Source organism: Cornus florida, unplaced genomic scaffold (assembly GCF_030987335.1).
Source record: "Cornus florida cultivar Cherokee Brave unplaced genomic scaffold, ASM3098733v1 CherokeeBrave_3.0.0_Hap2_Chr11, whole genome shotgun sequence".
Lineage (NCBI taxonomy): Eukaryota > Viridiplantae > Streptophyta > Magnoliopsida > Cornales > Cornaceae > Cornus > Cornus florida.
The window spans coordinates 180,047-196,844 of NW_026775581.1; the positions used below are offsets into that span (position 1 = coordinate 180,047).

General features: G+C 42.2%; 1 protein-coding gene across 14 annotated transcripts in view; it reads right to left on the reverse strand.

Annotated features, from left to right (window-relative positions):
• The window catches only part of LOC132282920 (DNA repair protein XRCC2 homolog), a 66,314-nt gene that overhangs the window by 22,984 nt on the left and 26,532 nt on the right, over window positions 1-16,798 (reverse strand). For all 14 annotated transcript variants that reach the window (XR_009471909.1, XR_009471910.1, XR_009471911.1 and 11 more), the window contains one exon: window positions 7,926-7,996. Coding sequence is in view for 11 of the 14 variants with exons in the window: in XM_059784759.1 (XP_059640742.1) it covers window positions 7,926-7,996 (71 nt within the window). In the remaining 3 variants the exon portion in view is untranslated. The remainder of the gene's footprint in view (window positions 1-7,925; window positions 7,997-16,798) is intronic.

The window sequence follows — 16,798 nt, forward strand, 5'->3', positions numbered from 1 at the left end:
CTGTGTCAGCAAAACAATGGTTGATCCCGAGAAAAGGTACTCGAGAGCCGAACGAGTTATATTGGCATTGGTGCATGCCAAGAAGAAGCTCCGGCACTACTTTGAGTCTCACCCCATTATTGTCCTCACCACTTATCCCATAAGGATCATCCTTCACAAGCCAGACCTAATAGGAAGAGTGACCAAGTAGCCGATCGAGCTAAGTTCGTTTAATATCACCTATGAGCCCCGAACGGCCATAAAATCCCAGGCAGTAGCTGATTTCCTGTTGGAGTGTGACACAGAGGATATGGAAGAGATCCTAGGGGATCTTCCATGGAAACTCTTTGTCGACAGTTCATCCAATCAGATGGGGGCAGGCATGGGAGTTGAGTTGCAAACCCCCGAGGGTACAAACCTTTGCCAGGCAGTCAGACTTGAATTTGAGGCAACCAACAACGAAGCAGAATACGAGGCGCTATTAGCTGGACTAAGACTCACCAAATAACTGAAGGTCAAGAGCCTGAGCGCTTTCAGCGACTCACAGCTGATCATAAGGCAAGTAACCGGGGAATAAAGCACCAAGGACAACATAATGGAGGCCTACTGTTCAAATGTAGAGCAAGAGGCAAAAGGGTTTGATCTAGTCAAGTTCACACAACTGCCTAGAGAGGAGAATGGAGATGCCGACGCCACTCGATCCTAAACATCTTCAAGTATGTGTCATACCTTATGAGCCGAGCTGGATAGATCCCATCATGTCTTTCATAAGGAATAGTGACTTGCCTGAACCGAAGGATAAGGCAAGGAAGGTCAAATCGAATGCTGCGAAGTATGCAATCATCCACAACCAACTGTACAGAAGGTCTTTTTCAGCCGCTACCTAAAGTGTGTGACCCCTTCAGAAGCAAGACAGATCCTGCGCACCATTCACGAGGGAGTGTGTGGCAACTATACGGGGGGAAGATCTCTAGAACATAAGGCAATGACCCAAGGTTACTTCTCGCCACACATGTCACGGGATGCAAAAGACTATTCTAGGAGAAGTGACAAGTGCCAGAGGTACGGACCACTGATTCACCAACCACCTAAAGACTTGCACGTAATGACCAACCTATGGCCTTTCGCGCAATGGGGGATGGATGTGGTTGGCCCTCTACCAAAGGCAAGATCACAAACCGTATCCCATCGTGACTCACACACAAGTGAGGCGTTTCATTTGGAACAACATCATTTGTCACTTTGGAGTACCAAGGTCAATCGTTATGGGCAATGGTACCAACTTGGACAATCAGCATGTGAGAAGATTAATGAATGAGTATGGGATCAATCAGAAGCTAGCAGCAGTCAGCCATCCATAAGGAAATGGGCAAGCTAAAATCACAAACAAAACAATCTTCAGCTGCATAAAGAAGAAGTTGGAAAAGAAGAAAGGCAATTGGCTTGAGAAACTCCCGAACGTCTTGTGGGCTTATCGAACAACCCCAAGACGACCGACCGGTCCATTCGCTATGGCATATGGCACGGAGGCAGTGATACCGGTCAAGCACATAGTGCCAACCGTTCGGAGCATAGCATGGAACCAAGAACGAAATGACAGAATGTTAGAACTTAACCTTGATCTCCTAGAAGAAAAGAGAGATGCGGCAGCAATCAGGCTCGCCTCATACCTACAGACACTCTGTGAATAGTCACAACAAAAAAGTGAAACATAGAGGGTTTGCTCCTGGGGATCTAGTGCTGAAGAGAGTGGTGGGCATCACCAAAAAGATGATGCCGTCATGGGAAAGACCGTACAGAATTGCAGAAGTCATAGGGTAGGGAGCATACATGTTGGAAACATTAGCCGGAAGACAGGTTGCCAAACCATGGAATGCCACGTATTTGAAGAGGTATTATAAGTAGATCAAAATTGTCAATTAAGTTTCCATTCGAACTGTCTCCCTTTATGTGAATGTAAATGCACTAAGCAACAAAAATCTATAAAGAGAGAAGTTTTCTTAGAAAGGAGAAACCTGAGCATAGCACTTGTGAATATTTATAACTATGTCAATGGCATCCTAGCCGAGCGCCAAGAACTTAACCAAGTCAGTGGCAAGTGGCACTATAAGCCGAACACCAAGCACTTGTGAATATTTATAAATAAGTCAGTGGCAAGTGGCATTCTAACCGAGCGCCAAGAACTTAACCAAGTCAGTGGCAGGTGGCAAGTGCCACTATAAGCCGAACGCCAAGCACTTGTGAATATTTATAACTAAGTCAATGGCAAGTCGCATTCTAGCCGAGCGCCAAGAACTTAACCAAGTCAGTGGCAAGTGGCACTATAAGCCGAACGCCAAGCAATTTTGAATATTTTTAAATAAGTCAATGGCAAGTGGCATTCTAGCCGAGCGCCAAAAACTTAACAAACTCAATGGCAAGTGGCTCTATAAATCGAACGCCAAGCACTTGTGAATATTTATAACTAAGTCAGTGGCAAGTAGCATTCTAGCCGAGCGCCAAGCACTTAACCAAGTCAGTAGCACTATAAGCCGAATGCCAAGAACTTGATTAATTCAGTGGTAAGTGGTATTCTAACCGAGCGCCAAGAACTTAACCAAGTCAGTGGCAAGTGGCACTATAAACCGAATGCCAAGCACTTGTGAATATTTATAAATAAGTCAGTGGCAAGTGGCACTCTAGCCGAGCGCCAAGAACTTAACCAAGTTAGTGGCAAGTGGCACTATACGCCGAACGCCAAGCATGTGAATATTTATAACTAAGTGAGTGATATTCTAGCCGAGCGCCAAGCACTTAACCAAGTCAGTGGCAAGTGGCACTATAAGCCGAACGCCAACTTAACTAATTCAGTGGCAAGTGGCATTCTAGCCGAGCGCCAAGCACTTGACCAAGTCAAACGCCAAACACTTGTGAATATTTATAAATATCAATGACAAATCGCACTATGAGCCGAGCGCCAAACACTTTTTTTTTTTTTTTTTATAAGTGAGCCGAGCGCCAAACACTTACAGGAATTTGTAAAAGCAAATTGAATCCAAAGGGTTCTTTCGTTGAGAAAGTTCCAGAGGTTACAGTAATAGGCGTCTTCAACCTTACAAAAATCATATTTAAATAAAAATAAAAAAAATAACAAAAAATTACTAAGTCCCTAATCAGTCCTCTTATCCTCCTGGATTGATCCTGCATCATCCCAAACGTCCTCCACCACCTCATCCCCTCAGGATGGGGAGTCGACGTGAACAATATCCTCAGGCGTCTGAGCCTAGCTGTCAGAAGCATGGGCAGAGATGTTCCATTCCACTGACATGTGGCAGAAGGAGCAAGAGCAGTGTTCAGAAGCTGAATGTCTGGGACAGGAGGGATGACCCCAGAGGTCTAGGGATGGCAACGGGGGCGGCTTTGGGCGGGTGTACCCTCCCCCGCCCCCATAACCGTTTAAAAACTCTGCCCCTGTCCTCGCCCAAAACCGCAAAAACGGGGGAACTTTCCACCCCATCCCCATAACCGTTTAACATTTTTACCCCCGTGGATACCCGCCCAACCCCGTTTAAGACCATAATTTATTTATTGTTTAAATCGATTTGCTCTTTTTTTTCCCCCCCCTCATCTTCAATTCTTCACCATTACAACTTTCATTTTAATCAAATTCATTTGTTACTTTAATATTGTTATATAGAATACTTAATATATAGTGAGAAATATATAAACTAATGAAATAAGGCTACTTAAGTAGTTTGCCTATCTAAACGGGGCGGGGCGGTGCGGGGTGACCTCCCCCCGCCCCCGCACCAAACCCACGCGGGTTTTAATTACATCAAACCATCCCCGGCCAAATAAGCAAAACGGTCCTCCAAAACTGCCAAAAACGGGGCGGGGTTGGGCGGGTAACCGCGGGGGTGGGTCAAATTGCCATCCCTACAGAGGTCACAATCTCTTTGCACTCCCTGAAGACGAGCTCAGCCTGATTAGGAGTTGGGTCGATATAGCTACCGGGCGGGTCAATCTGAAGATCACAGTCGCAGTCGTTCGCACCATTATAGGAGCTCCTCTACCCTTCAAGGGGGAACGGTCTATAAACCCGTCCTTGTACCCTTCAGCATATCGGGTGGCTTCGGCCCGGGAGAAACGAGCATGCAGAGCCTTAACCCCGCCTCACGCCCAGGAGGGCTGTGCGATCATCCGAGGACTTCTTCTCTAAAGCGGACCTAGTAGCCCGCATGGTCTCCAAGGTGTTTTGGAGATCATCCCTTTCCTTCTAAAGAGCTAAGAGCTTGAGCTCCAACTCCTTCTCTTTGGTTTGTGCCTTCTTTAGGTCTCGGGACACCATCTTGTACCCATTGAAGAAGTTGGGCACCTACTTATCAGCTATCTCTAGGTGCCTCTGTAAGGTAACCATCCCAAACAAGGTCTATATAAAAACACAAGAAAGCTATGATGCCCAATGTGAGCCCAATAGAGTTAAAGCGATAAAAAGAAAGAGAAAAGGTAAATATGAGTCAAGTGACAAGTTACCTCCATAGCAGAGATTGGGAATCGGGTATACATGTCCTTCCGGGACATCTCCCTCTGGACCTTCACATCCTGTGGAGTCCACATATGGGTGTAGTATGAAAGAGCGGTCGGACCACTCTTAAACATGGTGTCGCTGGGGGCAACAACCGATCAGTCCACTCGGACAAATTTAGGAGTCCATGGGATCACTGCCGAAGGGTTAGATGAGGTCCCCTCTGCTCCCCTAGTTGCGCCACTAGAAGTGGGCAACTCTTTTTGTGTGTTGGGTTCAGTCGCCCCAGAAGTCCGAACCCTTTATGCCAAGGGAACGTCATCCAAGTCAGACCCAGAACCCCTCTCCGATAGGGGTCTCTTTCCTTTCTCCTTCGCCAGGGCAGTCTCCTGGACAGTGCAAGGATTCTCAGAGCTAGGAGTAGTGGCAGGGACATCCCTAGGAGGATCCCTCTTCCTTCCGAACAAGGGGATCTGTAGCTCGTACATGTAGAGCCCTAGAAATGATATGTTGTTGAAGGCTTCTGGAGTAAGTAGCTCAGAGGATGAAAGGATGCTGGTCCACACTTTCTCTCAAAGCCTAGCCCTACAAACGCCGTAACTCAAGTCGTCATAAGGGATGCCCAACGAATGACGAACGAAAGAGCTGTAGCGTGGGAGATAAATTTCGCACTTATACTCGCTCTTATGTTTTCTAAATTTAACGTACAAGGGAACAAAACACTTGCCGAAGACGGTTGGGATGGGAAAGTTCCTAGAGGATGGAGTTTGCCAAGCCCCTCTAACCCCTATAATGTCTTTCCTCCAACCCTTCTCAGAGTCAGGCTTGTCCGAATAGATCGACCGTTTGGCAATAGGGAACAGATGGTAGTACATGTCATCCTGCCTAATTTTACAGATCCTATAACACATGAGAAGATCCAGAAGGTCGAGCTCCAAGTCTTTGTCATCATTCATGATCAGAAGGACTGACATAATCCTAAAGAAGTTGAGGTTCACTTGAAGTGGGGAGAGGTTTAATTTGTTAAAGATATAAGATAAGAAAGGGTGCAAAGGGAATCTAATCACGTTCAAATGAAGGGGAGAAAAAAGGATCTCCCCTTGAAGGAGACCCTCACCTGTTCTCACATTGAGTTTCTTGGGGTAACTTCTAATGAAAACATCGACGGGGATTTCTTACTTTGCACAAATAGATTCTAAGTCAATCGCCATGGCAACGGTAAGAGGAACCCTCAAATTTAAAAGAGAAGAAAAGAAAAAAAAAAACCTTTTAAGAAATAAGAGGATGTTGAAACTAACCTTAAAGAGTGGAGTCAACAGAGTCACTCCAAAGAGTTGAGGTCTAAGAAAGGCTCGCCGGAGAAGACTTCCTCGTTGCTAGAGAAAAATGAAATGCTTAAAGAAGAGATGAAGAAGACAGAAGAGAGATCTGAGGGCACGGACCAAGGGTTTTAAAGAAGGCATTCTCGTTGACCAAGGCGTCATAGCAATGATGAAACTTCAATTTTCAAAGCATTGATCTCTGCGCTAACCGTCCGCTTCCCCACGTCATCACATCGAGCTGTCACGTCATGATTGCATCCCCTTGTTAATCTCACCCTAATTAATTAGGGAGAGATTAGGGGGCAGGTGAGCGTACCGAAAACGAACAGGGCCATAAATGGCCCGGTTCAACAGGCCCAAAGGTCATTTGAACCACCTCCAAGCCCAACCTCTTCGGCATTACAAAAGGGGCCTTCATTCACTATGGCCGAATGAAAAGACCCATTGAAGATTGGCCCAGGTTTGAGAGTTTTGGGAGAGGTTTTAGGGCAAATGTACATTTCTATAAATAGAAGTTAGAGAGATGGAAAGGGGGAGATTGTGTGAAGTGTAATAGATTACTTTCCTAATACAGAGAGAAATTTCTTGCACCTTCACCACTATAATTGTTTCAATTTTTTTTTTTTTTTTTTTTTATCACTAGGATCATTTATAATTGCATTAAATAAAAATTTGCGCTGTCAAGTCAATTCTGTTGTATGTTGGTTGATAATGGTTTTTTTTTTTTCAAATGTATCTACTTTTTGTTTAAATTCTAAATATTAGAAAAAAGGATATCATTCAGAGATCTTTTTTTCCTTTTGGAAGATACAGGAGCGAAACAATCAACCTATTGATATTGAAAGACCAAAGGATTATTTCGTATCATTTCTGGGTCCAATGGAATTCATAGGTATAGGAAGAAGCCCTATCAAATAGTGTTATTTTCTTTGGACCACATTTCGATTGTTAAAATTAAGGACCACTGCAACAAAGAGCATTACACCCTTGATCGTGATCCTGTGAATTGCGTGAAAGTAAAATACTTCAAATTCAAGGAACACAGTTCTATAAAACATTCTTGGTGAAAGAAAAAAAATTGTGAATGAAATGGCACACTTGATGATATGAATCACTTGAAAAATAAGTGTATTCGGTCTGTAATGGAAACAACATAAGCTAAAATAAAGTGTGGCGGAAATGCAAATGCTGAGATAGATTTGCAATAAGACAAGAAGATAAAGATGAAGAAACGGTTGACCACCTTCTTTTGCATTGCCTAGTGGCTCGGGATTGCTAGTTTTTTATGTTGGGTTTGTTTGGGGTTCAGTGGGCTTTGCCCAGATCTTCCCGAGGGTTGGTTGAGGCTTAGAGAGGTTGTACATTGGGGGCTAAGCTCGTGAATTCTGGAGGGTCACACCTTTATGCAACTGGTGGTGTTTATAGCTTGACAGAAATAGGAGATCCTTTGATGGAAAGAAGGCTCCTATTGGTGCGTCGAAGTTCTCCATTATTAGCACTCTTTTTTGTTGGGTTCTAGGGAGAAATTGTAAACCGAGGAGATAGTCGATTTTTCGGACTCTTTGAGAGTTTCGAGGCCCTATTTGGTTTTGTGTAGCTTTTGAGGGATTTTTTTTCCCCTTTTGAAGGCTTCTTATTACAATCTTACTCATAAAATAAATAAATAAAATAGGACAAGAAGATAAAATTAGAAATCACCACATTCGGAAGATGGTTGGAGTAGCACAAATTGGAGATAAAATAAGAGAATAACGGTTAAGATGGTTTGGACAGAGAAGACCTTTAACTGCGTCAGTTAGAAAGAGTGGTATAGTCCACATAGAGGATAATACTAGGGGAAGAAGAAGGCCAAAGTAATGGTGGAAAGATTTAGTAAAGAAGGATATGATAGCATGTGGTTTGACTGACGCTATGGCCGATAGAGCGGAATGGGAACATAGGATTCATGTAGCCTACCCCAAGTAGTTAGAAAAAAGGCTTCCTGCGGATTATTGTTTTCTTCTCTTTTAATACAATTTCACTTATACATATATATATATATATATATATATAATTCTATATTCATCTAATATGAAGCCTGGCAAAATAACCTATAATCAGAATATTTAAAATGTATAAACCTGTCAATCATAAGAAAATGCACTCCGACACCATGAGCTTCTTTCTCCTTCTGAAGTTGATAATGCAATGTCTGTAAAGCCAATAAAACAAAAGAATACAGTAAATTAACAATATTCATCTACCTATGTTTACAATAGAATGCTACAAATTATTAAGTGTCATGGAAAGGTTGAAATAACTAGGTTTAGCTATCATTCGAAACTACCTTCCCCAATCCCTTGAGAAAAAAGGTAATATATTATATATTATTGCACTTAATTTTTCTGGCTGTAGATGCCCAAAATAACTGCTGGCTGGTGTGAGATAGTGTTAATGCATCATAGAGAAGTGCTACAATATACAGAACCTTCAAGATCTTTGAATTTGTGATAATCATCAAACGGTTTGGTGTAATTTTCCATTAATGTTCCTTAGGGGTCAAACTTTACTTAAAAATTCTATTTCAGGGGACCTTGTGCAGCACTGTTTCATAGCTTTTGTGGAACAATTAAAAATTCGTTTTCAGTTACTTTGGTAAAAGGTTGTGTTTCACTATATAAACTACCTTGTTTCAGGTTTCACCGATTATTTAATATCAAGTAATAACCTCAGATTGAAACAAGCATGCAAATCATCAAATAAATAAAGCAATAAATAAGTGAACACCAGAATTTATGGGAAAACCCCTCAATCAAGAGTGAAAAAAAAATAATGCAACCAAGTCCAAACCATCATGAAACTATACCAAGTGCATTATATCAATGTGATAAGAGAATAAAAATAATAAAACACTAAATTTAAGTAAATATAAACAATTAAGTTCATCATTTACTGTTTGAGTCAATTTGCTCCCCCTTAAATCATGCTTAACTTTCAAAGCTGAAATTAATCATTTAAGTAATATTAAAGCAAAGCAATTCAAGGTTAAGTTGAGAAGCAAGTATAAAAATAAGTAAATAAAAGATAAGGTAACATGTAGCTGAAATTTGAAACATGCTAAAGTTGACAATTTGTGTTAGCCGAGATATGTTAGCCAAGAATCATTGGATTTGACTTTATTTACGCATATATTTAGGCATAGAATTTGCAGTGATTTTAATTGGTTTCCTTTCCCGTAATATTTAACATGTGCTCTTTTCATATATAAAAACCAGAGCTATGAATGGATGATTATTGCATAGAATTTGCAGTGATTTTAATTGGTTTCCTTTCCTGTAATATTTAACATGTGCTCTTTTCATATATAAAAACCAGAGCTGTGAATGGATGATTATTCTCATTCAAGTCTTTACATATTTCACCTATATTTCTTCTTGGTCTTAGAGCCAGGACATTGCCACAACCTCCAGCAGTCATGCTGCTTATGTGAAGGATACCCAGGTCCATTTTGCAACCAGAACAAGACCACCAACGTGATATCCTAAGATTTTACTATGCCTTTTAATTGTGTTTAGTGACTCTTAATCGTGTTTAGTGATTCTTAATCATGGTTAGTGACTCTTAATCGTGCTTAGTGAATCTTAATCATTATTGGTGACTTTTAATCATGATTAGTTGCTCATAATCATGCTTAGTGACTTTTAATCGTGTTTAGTGAGTTAATTGCTTATATTGGGGCATTAGTGTGATTAAACTTGTTTTTTTTTTTTTTTTTCCCTGATTAAACTTGTTAGTATGGGAGTGTTTTGGAATTTCATGGAAGTTGGTTGGTTAGACACCATATGGCAGCCTTACATGGAATTTAGTTGGCACCTGTTTTGCTCCATACAACTCATAGACAAAATGCTACCCCCTACAAACCCAGGTTCATTTTGCTAAATGGCCTCTCTAACCCACCTCTATCAGAATCAAATATAGAATTAAAATGCAACCCCCCTAGCAATGGCCTCCACCTATAGGGCCCTTGTACAGCATTTCATAGAAAGTGGCAATCCCCCTACATACCTCCTCCTCCTTGCTTAACACCTGGTCAACCCGAATCCTCGCAATGTGGTTACTCCTCCGATCGGCATTAGCAAGCCTATGAAAGAACCTCGTGTTCCAATTACCTTCCTCAAGCCGCAAAACACGAGATTTCTACCACCATGAAACCTCCTCTAAAATGGCAATCTCCGAAATCTCCGCCTGACACTCCTCCCTCCTACGCCTCATTGGCTCATCAAGACCACCCAAACCCTTCAATCTCTGCTATCTCCAAAAGAGCCTTATTCTTCCTCCATAAGCCACGAAGCACGAGATTCCAACCGCCACGAAATCTCCTCCGAATTACCAATCTCTAAAATCTCCACCTGACACTCCTCCCTCCTGCGCCTCATTGGCTCATCAAGTCAACCCAAACCCTTCAAACAATCAACCTCTGCTATCTCTAAAAGAGCCCTGTTCTTCCTCCATTCCAGATTCCTTGTGATGACCGTGTCATTTTTTTTCCAGAGATATTTTTTTTATTATTAATTAATTATTATATTATTATTATTATTTATTTTTATTTCATTTCTTGTTACCTATGGGTTTTGGAGGACCCGAGGTACGGTTTAGTGTCCGAGATTGATTTCTGTTAGCACATATGATATCCACGATTTATGAAATGACTTACCATAATAGCAGAGATTTGACTATGCATATGTTAGCATATATGATAGCCACAGTTTATGGAATGACTTACCATATTAGTAGATATTTGATTATGCCATAGAATATGCTTTAGAATATGTTGTGATTTGATTTAGATTTAGGTTGTGTTTGGGGGAGCTTCCAAACATCAAATGGGCTTTGATAATAAGTCCTTTGTTAAAGTAATTTTATTCGAAGGAATTCAAGACAATAAAGTTGTTTGGTGAGTACATTCCTGAAATGCCTTTTAACTATTTTTTTATTATTATTTTTTTATTTTTTATTCTGAGGTCTTTAAATTATCACCACTGTTGCAAGTTTCAACCTAAAAGACCAAGACAGGAAAAAAAAGTTAATCGAATGATAAATAGAAAAACTAAATGACCACGTAAGAAAACCTCCAACAATTACAGTGAAACATGATAGAAATGTGTAGACCCATTTCAATCTGGAACCCTCCAGTTAATTGATCATTGATTTCATTATAAACACTACTGCAAATAGATCCATTTTCTTTCTCGAAATTCGCCACCTAATGAAGTTTCAGATTTGGAGCCCCCTCTCTTTTTTTTTGATAAGTAAAAATATATTAGAAAAACGTTCAAAAGGGGAACGCGTCCCTAATACACAAAAACAAAAGAGCAAAAGCCAAACCTATGGACCAACAGAGTCCAATAAAACAAAAAAGTCATCGATCGAGGAGCAAGTGCTGCCTCTGACATAACAGAAAAGAGAGCGTAGGATAAAAGACTTAAGGTTTGCAAAAGACGATTCCTTCCCTTCAAAGTTTCTGTTATTTCTCTCTCTCCAAATACACCACCAAACACAATGTGGGACGACCCTCCAAAAATCACGAGCATGACCAGAAACAGGGCATCTTCTCCAAGCATTAATTAATTGGAAAGAGTGCTTAGGCATTACCCACTGAACGCCAAAAATACTGAATATGAGATTCCAGCAATCAGATGCAACAGGACAATGCATAAGAAGATGGACCACGGACTCACCATCATTTTTACAAAGACAGCACCAATTAACAATGGTATTACCTCTCGTGCGCAGATTATCCAATGTTAGAATTTTCCCCAAGTAGCAGTCCAAACAAAGAAGGCAACTCTAAGAGGAGCTTTAGAGCACCAAATACACTTCCAAGGGAAATCATATCCAATAAAATTAGACAAACACAAGAACATGGATCGAACTTCGAATCTACCATGAACAGAGGGAGTCCACAAAATATCATCACAACCTCTGCCGACATCCTTCTGTCTATACAACAGGTCCAAAAAGACGCAAACTTCAACTATCTCCCAATCCTGAAAGGAACGCCTAAAACGCACATCCCACGTAACTCCACTGTTATCAAGATGATAACAGTCAATTACATAAGCATGCTTATTCTCGGCAATGCTAAAGAGACGAAGAAAAGAAAGAGACAACAACTAATCACCACACCATAAGTCTTCCCAAAATCTAACATACATACCATTACAAACCTTGAACCGAATTTGGGTGGAAAACACATCCCAACCTTTCCGAATGAACTTCCAAACGCCAACGCCCCCGGTAATAGAAACAAGACGAGAGGACCAACCTCCACTCTCTTCCCCAAAACAACACGAGATAACTCTTCTCCATTGTCGATGACGTTTTTTACCGAATCTCCATAACCACTTCCCCAATAAGGCTCTATTGAAAGGAACTAACTTCCGGATACCTAAACCGCCAAACTTCAACGGTTTGCAAACCTACTCCCAATTAACAAGATGATACTTGAACTCCTCTCCTTTTCCACCCCCAAGAAAGTCTCTCTGAATTTTTTCAATTCGTTCGGCAACAGAACACGGGATCTGAAACAAAAATAAGAAATATGTGGGAAGGGACGAGAGGGTGCTCTTAATAAGATTGACCTTCCCCCCTTTCGAAAGATACTGTTTTTTCCATCCCGCCAATCTTTTTTCATCCCTGTTAATCACCGGATCCCAAATCCCTACTATCCTGGAGGAGATTCCCAAAGGTAAGCCCAGATAAGGGAGTGGAAAGGCACCCACTCCACATCCAAGAACAGTAGCTAAAGTGGAAATATTAGAGACCTCCCCCACTGGGACAAGCACACTCTTTCCAACATTAATCTTAAGACCAGACACTGCTTGGAAGCATGTAAGAATGCACCTCAAATACCTGAGTTAGGAAACATCAGCATCACAGAAAACCAGGGTATCATCTGCAAACAACAAATGGGATATCTTAATCTGGTTAGCAATATCTCTGCCAACAGTGAACCCCCTTATGTAACCCAGATTCTCTGCCTTTTTCATTAATTTACTCAATCCCTCCATGACAATAAGAAAAAGAAAAGACGACAAAGGATCTCCTTGTCTCAAACCACGCGAATTCGGAAAAAAACGGGCAGGAGAGCCGTTCACAAGCACAGAGAACATAACTGATGAGATGCAAGATTCAATCCATTTTATCCATCGATCTCCAAACCCCATTCTCCGAAGCAAATAAAGAAGAAATTTCCAATTCACGTGATCATAAGCTTTCTCGATATCCACGTTGTCTCTCTCTAACTGCTCCACTCTCTCTAAATATGCATACACAGATATATACTTATATTTTGTGTATAGCTGTTAAGATAATTGATCAAATCGAACTTCAATAATGTTAGTATTCACACTTTTTTTATTGTGGGAATAAGAGCCTCATGATCAGCCCAGAAATCAAAAAAAATTGCAATGGTTTTCTAGATTTCTCCGGGCCCGAGGTAATTGGAATAGAGATAAAGGAATGATCAGAGATCCCATTAAGGTGGAAGGTGGCAGAAAAAAAAGGAGCATAAAGACCAAAATTACTGTAATTTAACCTGCCTACATTTCCTATGGCGGAGAAACCCATCACTGGAGGCGGTCTGGTCACCCACACGACGGTTCTCTCCAATTTGTGTCTCATCTCCGTTGCAGACTGGGTCAGATAAGTGGGTCACCGGCGAACGTCTTTCAAGTCTCAAAACGGTGTAAGAGGAGATTTCACTGGAAATTTTGGTGCCAACGATCAGATCTTCCGTTGGCAGCAATGGAACTTTCAAAATTGTTTTATGGGGAGAGGATGAACAGAGAAGATGGCTACAGAGAACGAAGATGGGGAGAGAATGAACTGTGAAGGTTACAAATTTTTTTAAAAAATTATTATTTAATTAATTGCCCGAAGTCAATCAGAAAGTAGGTTTTAGTGGCTTCTTTGAAACGGGCTTCTAAACCACTAGCGTTTTCTAAAAGTCCATTTTAAAAACTTCACCAAACAGTCATAAAATTTGAAAAAGGGCTTTCTGGGCTTAGAAGCCCGTTTTGAGGCTACAAAAAGCCCAAACAAACAGGCCTTAATTTAGTTTCCTTTATTGTAATATGAACATGTGCTCTTTTTATCTATAAATACTAGAGCTGTGAATGAGTGATTCATATCATTCAAGCCTTTACATATTATAAATTTCGTTCAAGCCTTTACACAATTCTGTCTCTTTTTCTTCTGTATTATATTTCTACTTGGTATCAGAGCCAGGGTGGTCTGACTGCAATGAGGGCATTGCGAGTTCGGCACCACCCATTCAGGAATGGTCTAGGGTGAGATCTCCCATCCGGGAGGTGTTGGGTAGGCAGGGTGATCCGACCTTAATGAGGGTGTTGCGAGTTTGCCACCACCTACTCAGAAGTGGTCTGAGGAGACATAGTTGTTTCTATTTTATGGTCTGAGGAGACATTATTGATTCTTTCATCTACATTGTTTAAACATATGTATGAAGGGGAATGGTCTGAGGAGACATTGTTGATTCTTCCATCTACATATTTTAAACATGTGAAAGGAAATGGTCTGAGGAGACATTGTTGGTTGTTTACGGTCTGAGGAGACATGATTGGTTGTTTACGGTCTGAGGAGACATAATTGGTTGTTTATGGTCTGAGGAGACATTGTTAATTTTTTATGGTCTGAGGAGACATTTTTTATTTGTTATTAGGCACTTCATTCGAGAGAAGATCATCTCTGGTCAAATTTGCACTCCATTTGTTACAAGCTCTCAACAGCTTGCAGACATTCTTACAAAGGGTATCAGCAAGATTGTGTTTGAGAATGCATTGTCCAAGTTGGGCGTTTCAGACATCCACACACCAACTTGAGAGAGAGTGTTAGCATATATGATATCCACGATTTATGGAATGACTTGCCATATTAGTAGAGATTTAATTATGCTATAGAATATGCCATAGAATATGCTTTAGAATATGTTGCGATTTGATTTAGATTTAATTTAGTTTCCTTTCTTGTAATATGGGCATGTTGTCACGCCCCGCCTATGGAGGTTGTGCCACGCAGGCGACACGCAGACGCTGAGGAAGACGCTGCATGGCAACTGCATGGCAAGTGGAGTTTTTATAGTCTTCCGAACTTGTCTAGTATTGTGTGGAAGATTCTAGTTATGTGTAGTATATTCTAGAGTTCTCCAGAATTGTGTGGAGTAGTATGGAGAATTCTAGAATATTGTAAATACTTGTAGATAAGTATGGAAGTATGAAGAAGGTGGGAGAAGATTCTAGAGAATCGATCTCCACCGTTGGTTAGAATGCATCCTAGCCATCCATTAGGGATGGGGATGCCTATAAATAGAGGTAGGACTTCATTTTGTAGGCAACAAGTCCTAAAGTGAGTCTTAAGAGCCTTGTAGAGAGTTTGAGTGCTAGCCTTGTACAAAGCATTCTTTGAAGTAATAGAAGTGTTCTTTCCTTGCCAACTTAAGTGTCTTAGTGTGTGTGAGTGTGCAAGCCAAGTGAGGAGAGGGCGAGGGCCACTACAACACTAGTAAGCACACAAGGGGAGTGTGTTGGCTAAGGTGTGCACGGAAGTTAGGCTGATCAAGTCCTTGCGAGAGTAGAAGCAACGCCTTAGTGCCGCACGGGAGTAGCTAGAGTGGTGCTGAAACTCTAAACCCTTGACAGTTGGTATCAGAGCAGGTTCGTCAAGGGAGCTTTGTTGGAGTAGACATGGCTAGCGGAGGAGACCACCAAGTCCACGTCTTGGAGTTGGAGGAGAAGCTTGCCACACACTTGGTCTACACGGAGACCAAGTTTAACAAGCTCGAGAGAAGGATGGCGGAGCTCTACGAGCTGATTGATGGCATCGCCAACAAGGCACAAGAGAGGGAAAGGGACTTGTATGATCGGGTAGACGACTTGCGCGTGGAGATTGCCGAGTGCAAGAAGGAGTTCTCCCAGGCGCGCGAGGTCGTGGTGAAGCCAAGGAAGAAGAAGGCACCGGAGCCCAAGGAGTACGATGGGGCAAGGAATGCGCGCCAGATTGACAACTTCTTCTGGCACATGGAGCGGTACTTCGAGTGCATGGAGATCGAGGATGATGAGGAAAAGGTGCAAACAGGCACTATGTACCTCACGGACACTGCCGCTCTATGGTGGAGGCAGCGCTTCACCGGTAGAGGCGCAAGAGCGGTTGACACATGGGAGGAGTTCAAGAGGCAGCTCAAGAGGCAGTTCTACCCCGAGTGTGTCGAGGACCTCGCTATAATCAACCTAAGGCGCCTGAAGCAGAAGGGCAGCATAAGGGAGTATGTGAAGGAGTACTCCAACTTGATTCTAGAGATCCCAGAGATGCCGGAGCGGCAACGCGTGTGCTTGTTCATTGATGGATTGCAGTCTTGGGTAGCCACAGAGCTAAAAAGGAGGGAGCCTAGAGACTTCGCATCCGCAATGGCTATAGCGGAGTGCCTTGAAGACTTTAGGCGCTATGACAAGAGGGCCACATCTCCCAAGAGGGACCACGGCAAAGGTGGGGGAGACCGACGCTTCAAGAAAGGGGGCTCGCCCAAGTCCAGTGATGATGAGCACAGCGATGAAGAGAGACGCCCACGCTATGGTAAGGGCAAGGACCATGGAGAGAGGTCCAAGGCCAGTGACAAAGGGGAGCGCCGCGACAAGGGCAAGTGGGAGCCGCCGAAGTGCTACTTGTGCGAAGAGCCGCACCTATTGCGACACTGCCCCAACAAGAAGACCATGAGTGCCCTTGTGAAGGATAAGGGCAAGGGTAAGATGGACAATGCGGGCAACGAAGAGGACAGGTGCATGGGGGCTATGCAGATGCTGAGTAGCATGGCGCATAACACCAAGAAGAAGGGCAAGGCAAAGAAGGTAGCTGGGGTGCGCTATGTGGATGCGCAGGTTGGTGGCAAAGCCGTGCAAACGTTAGTGGACATCGGCGCTACACACAACTTCATTACCCC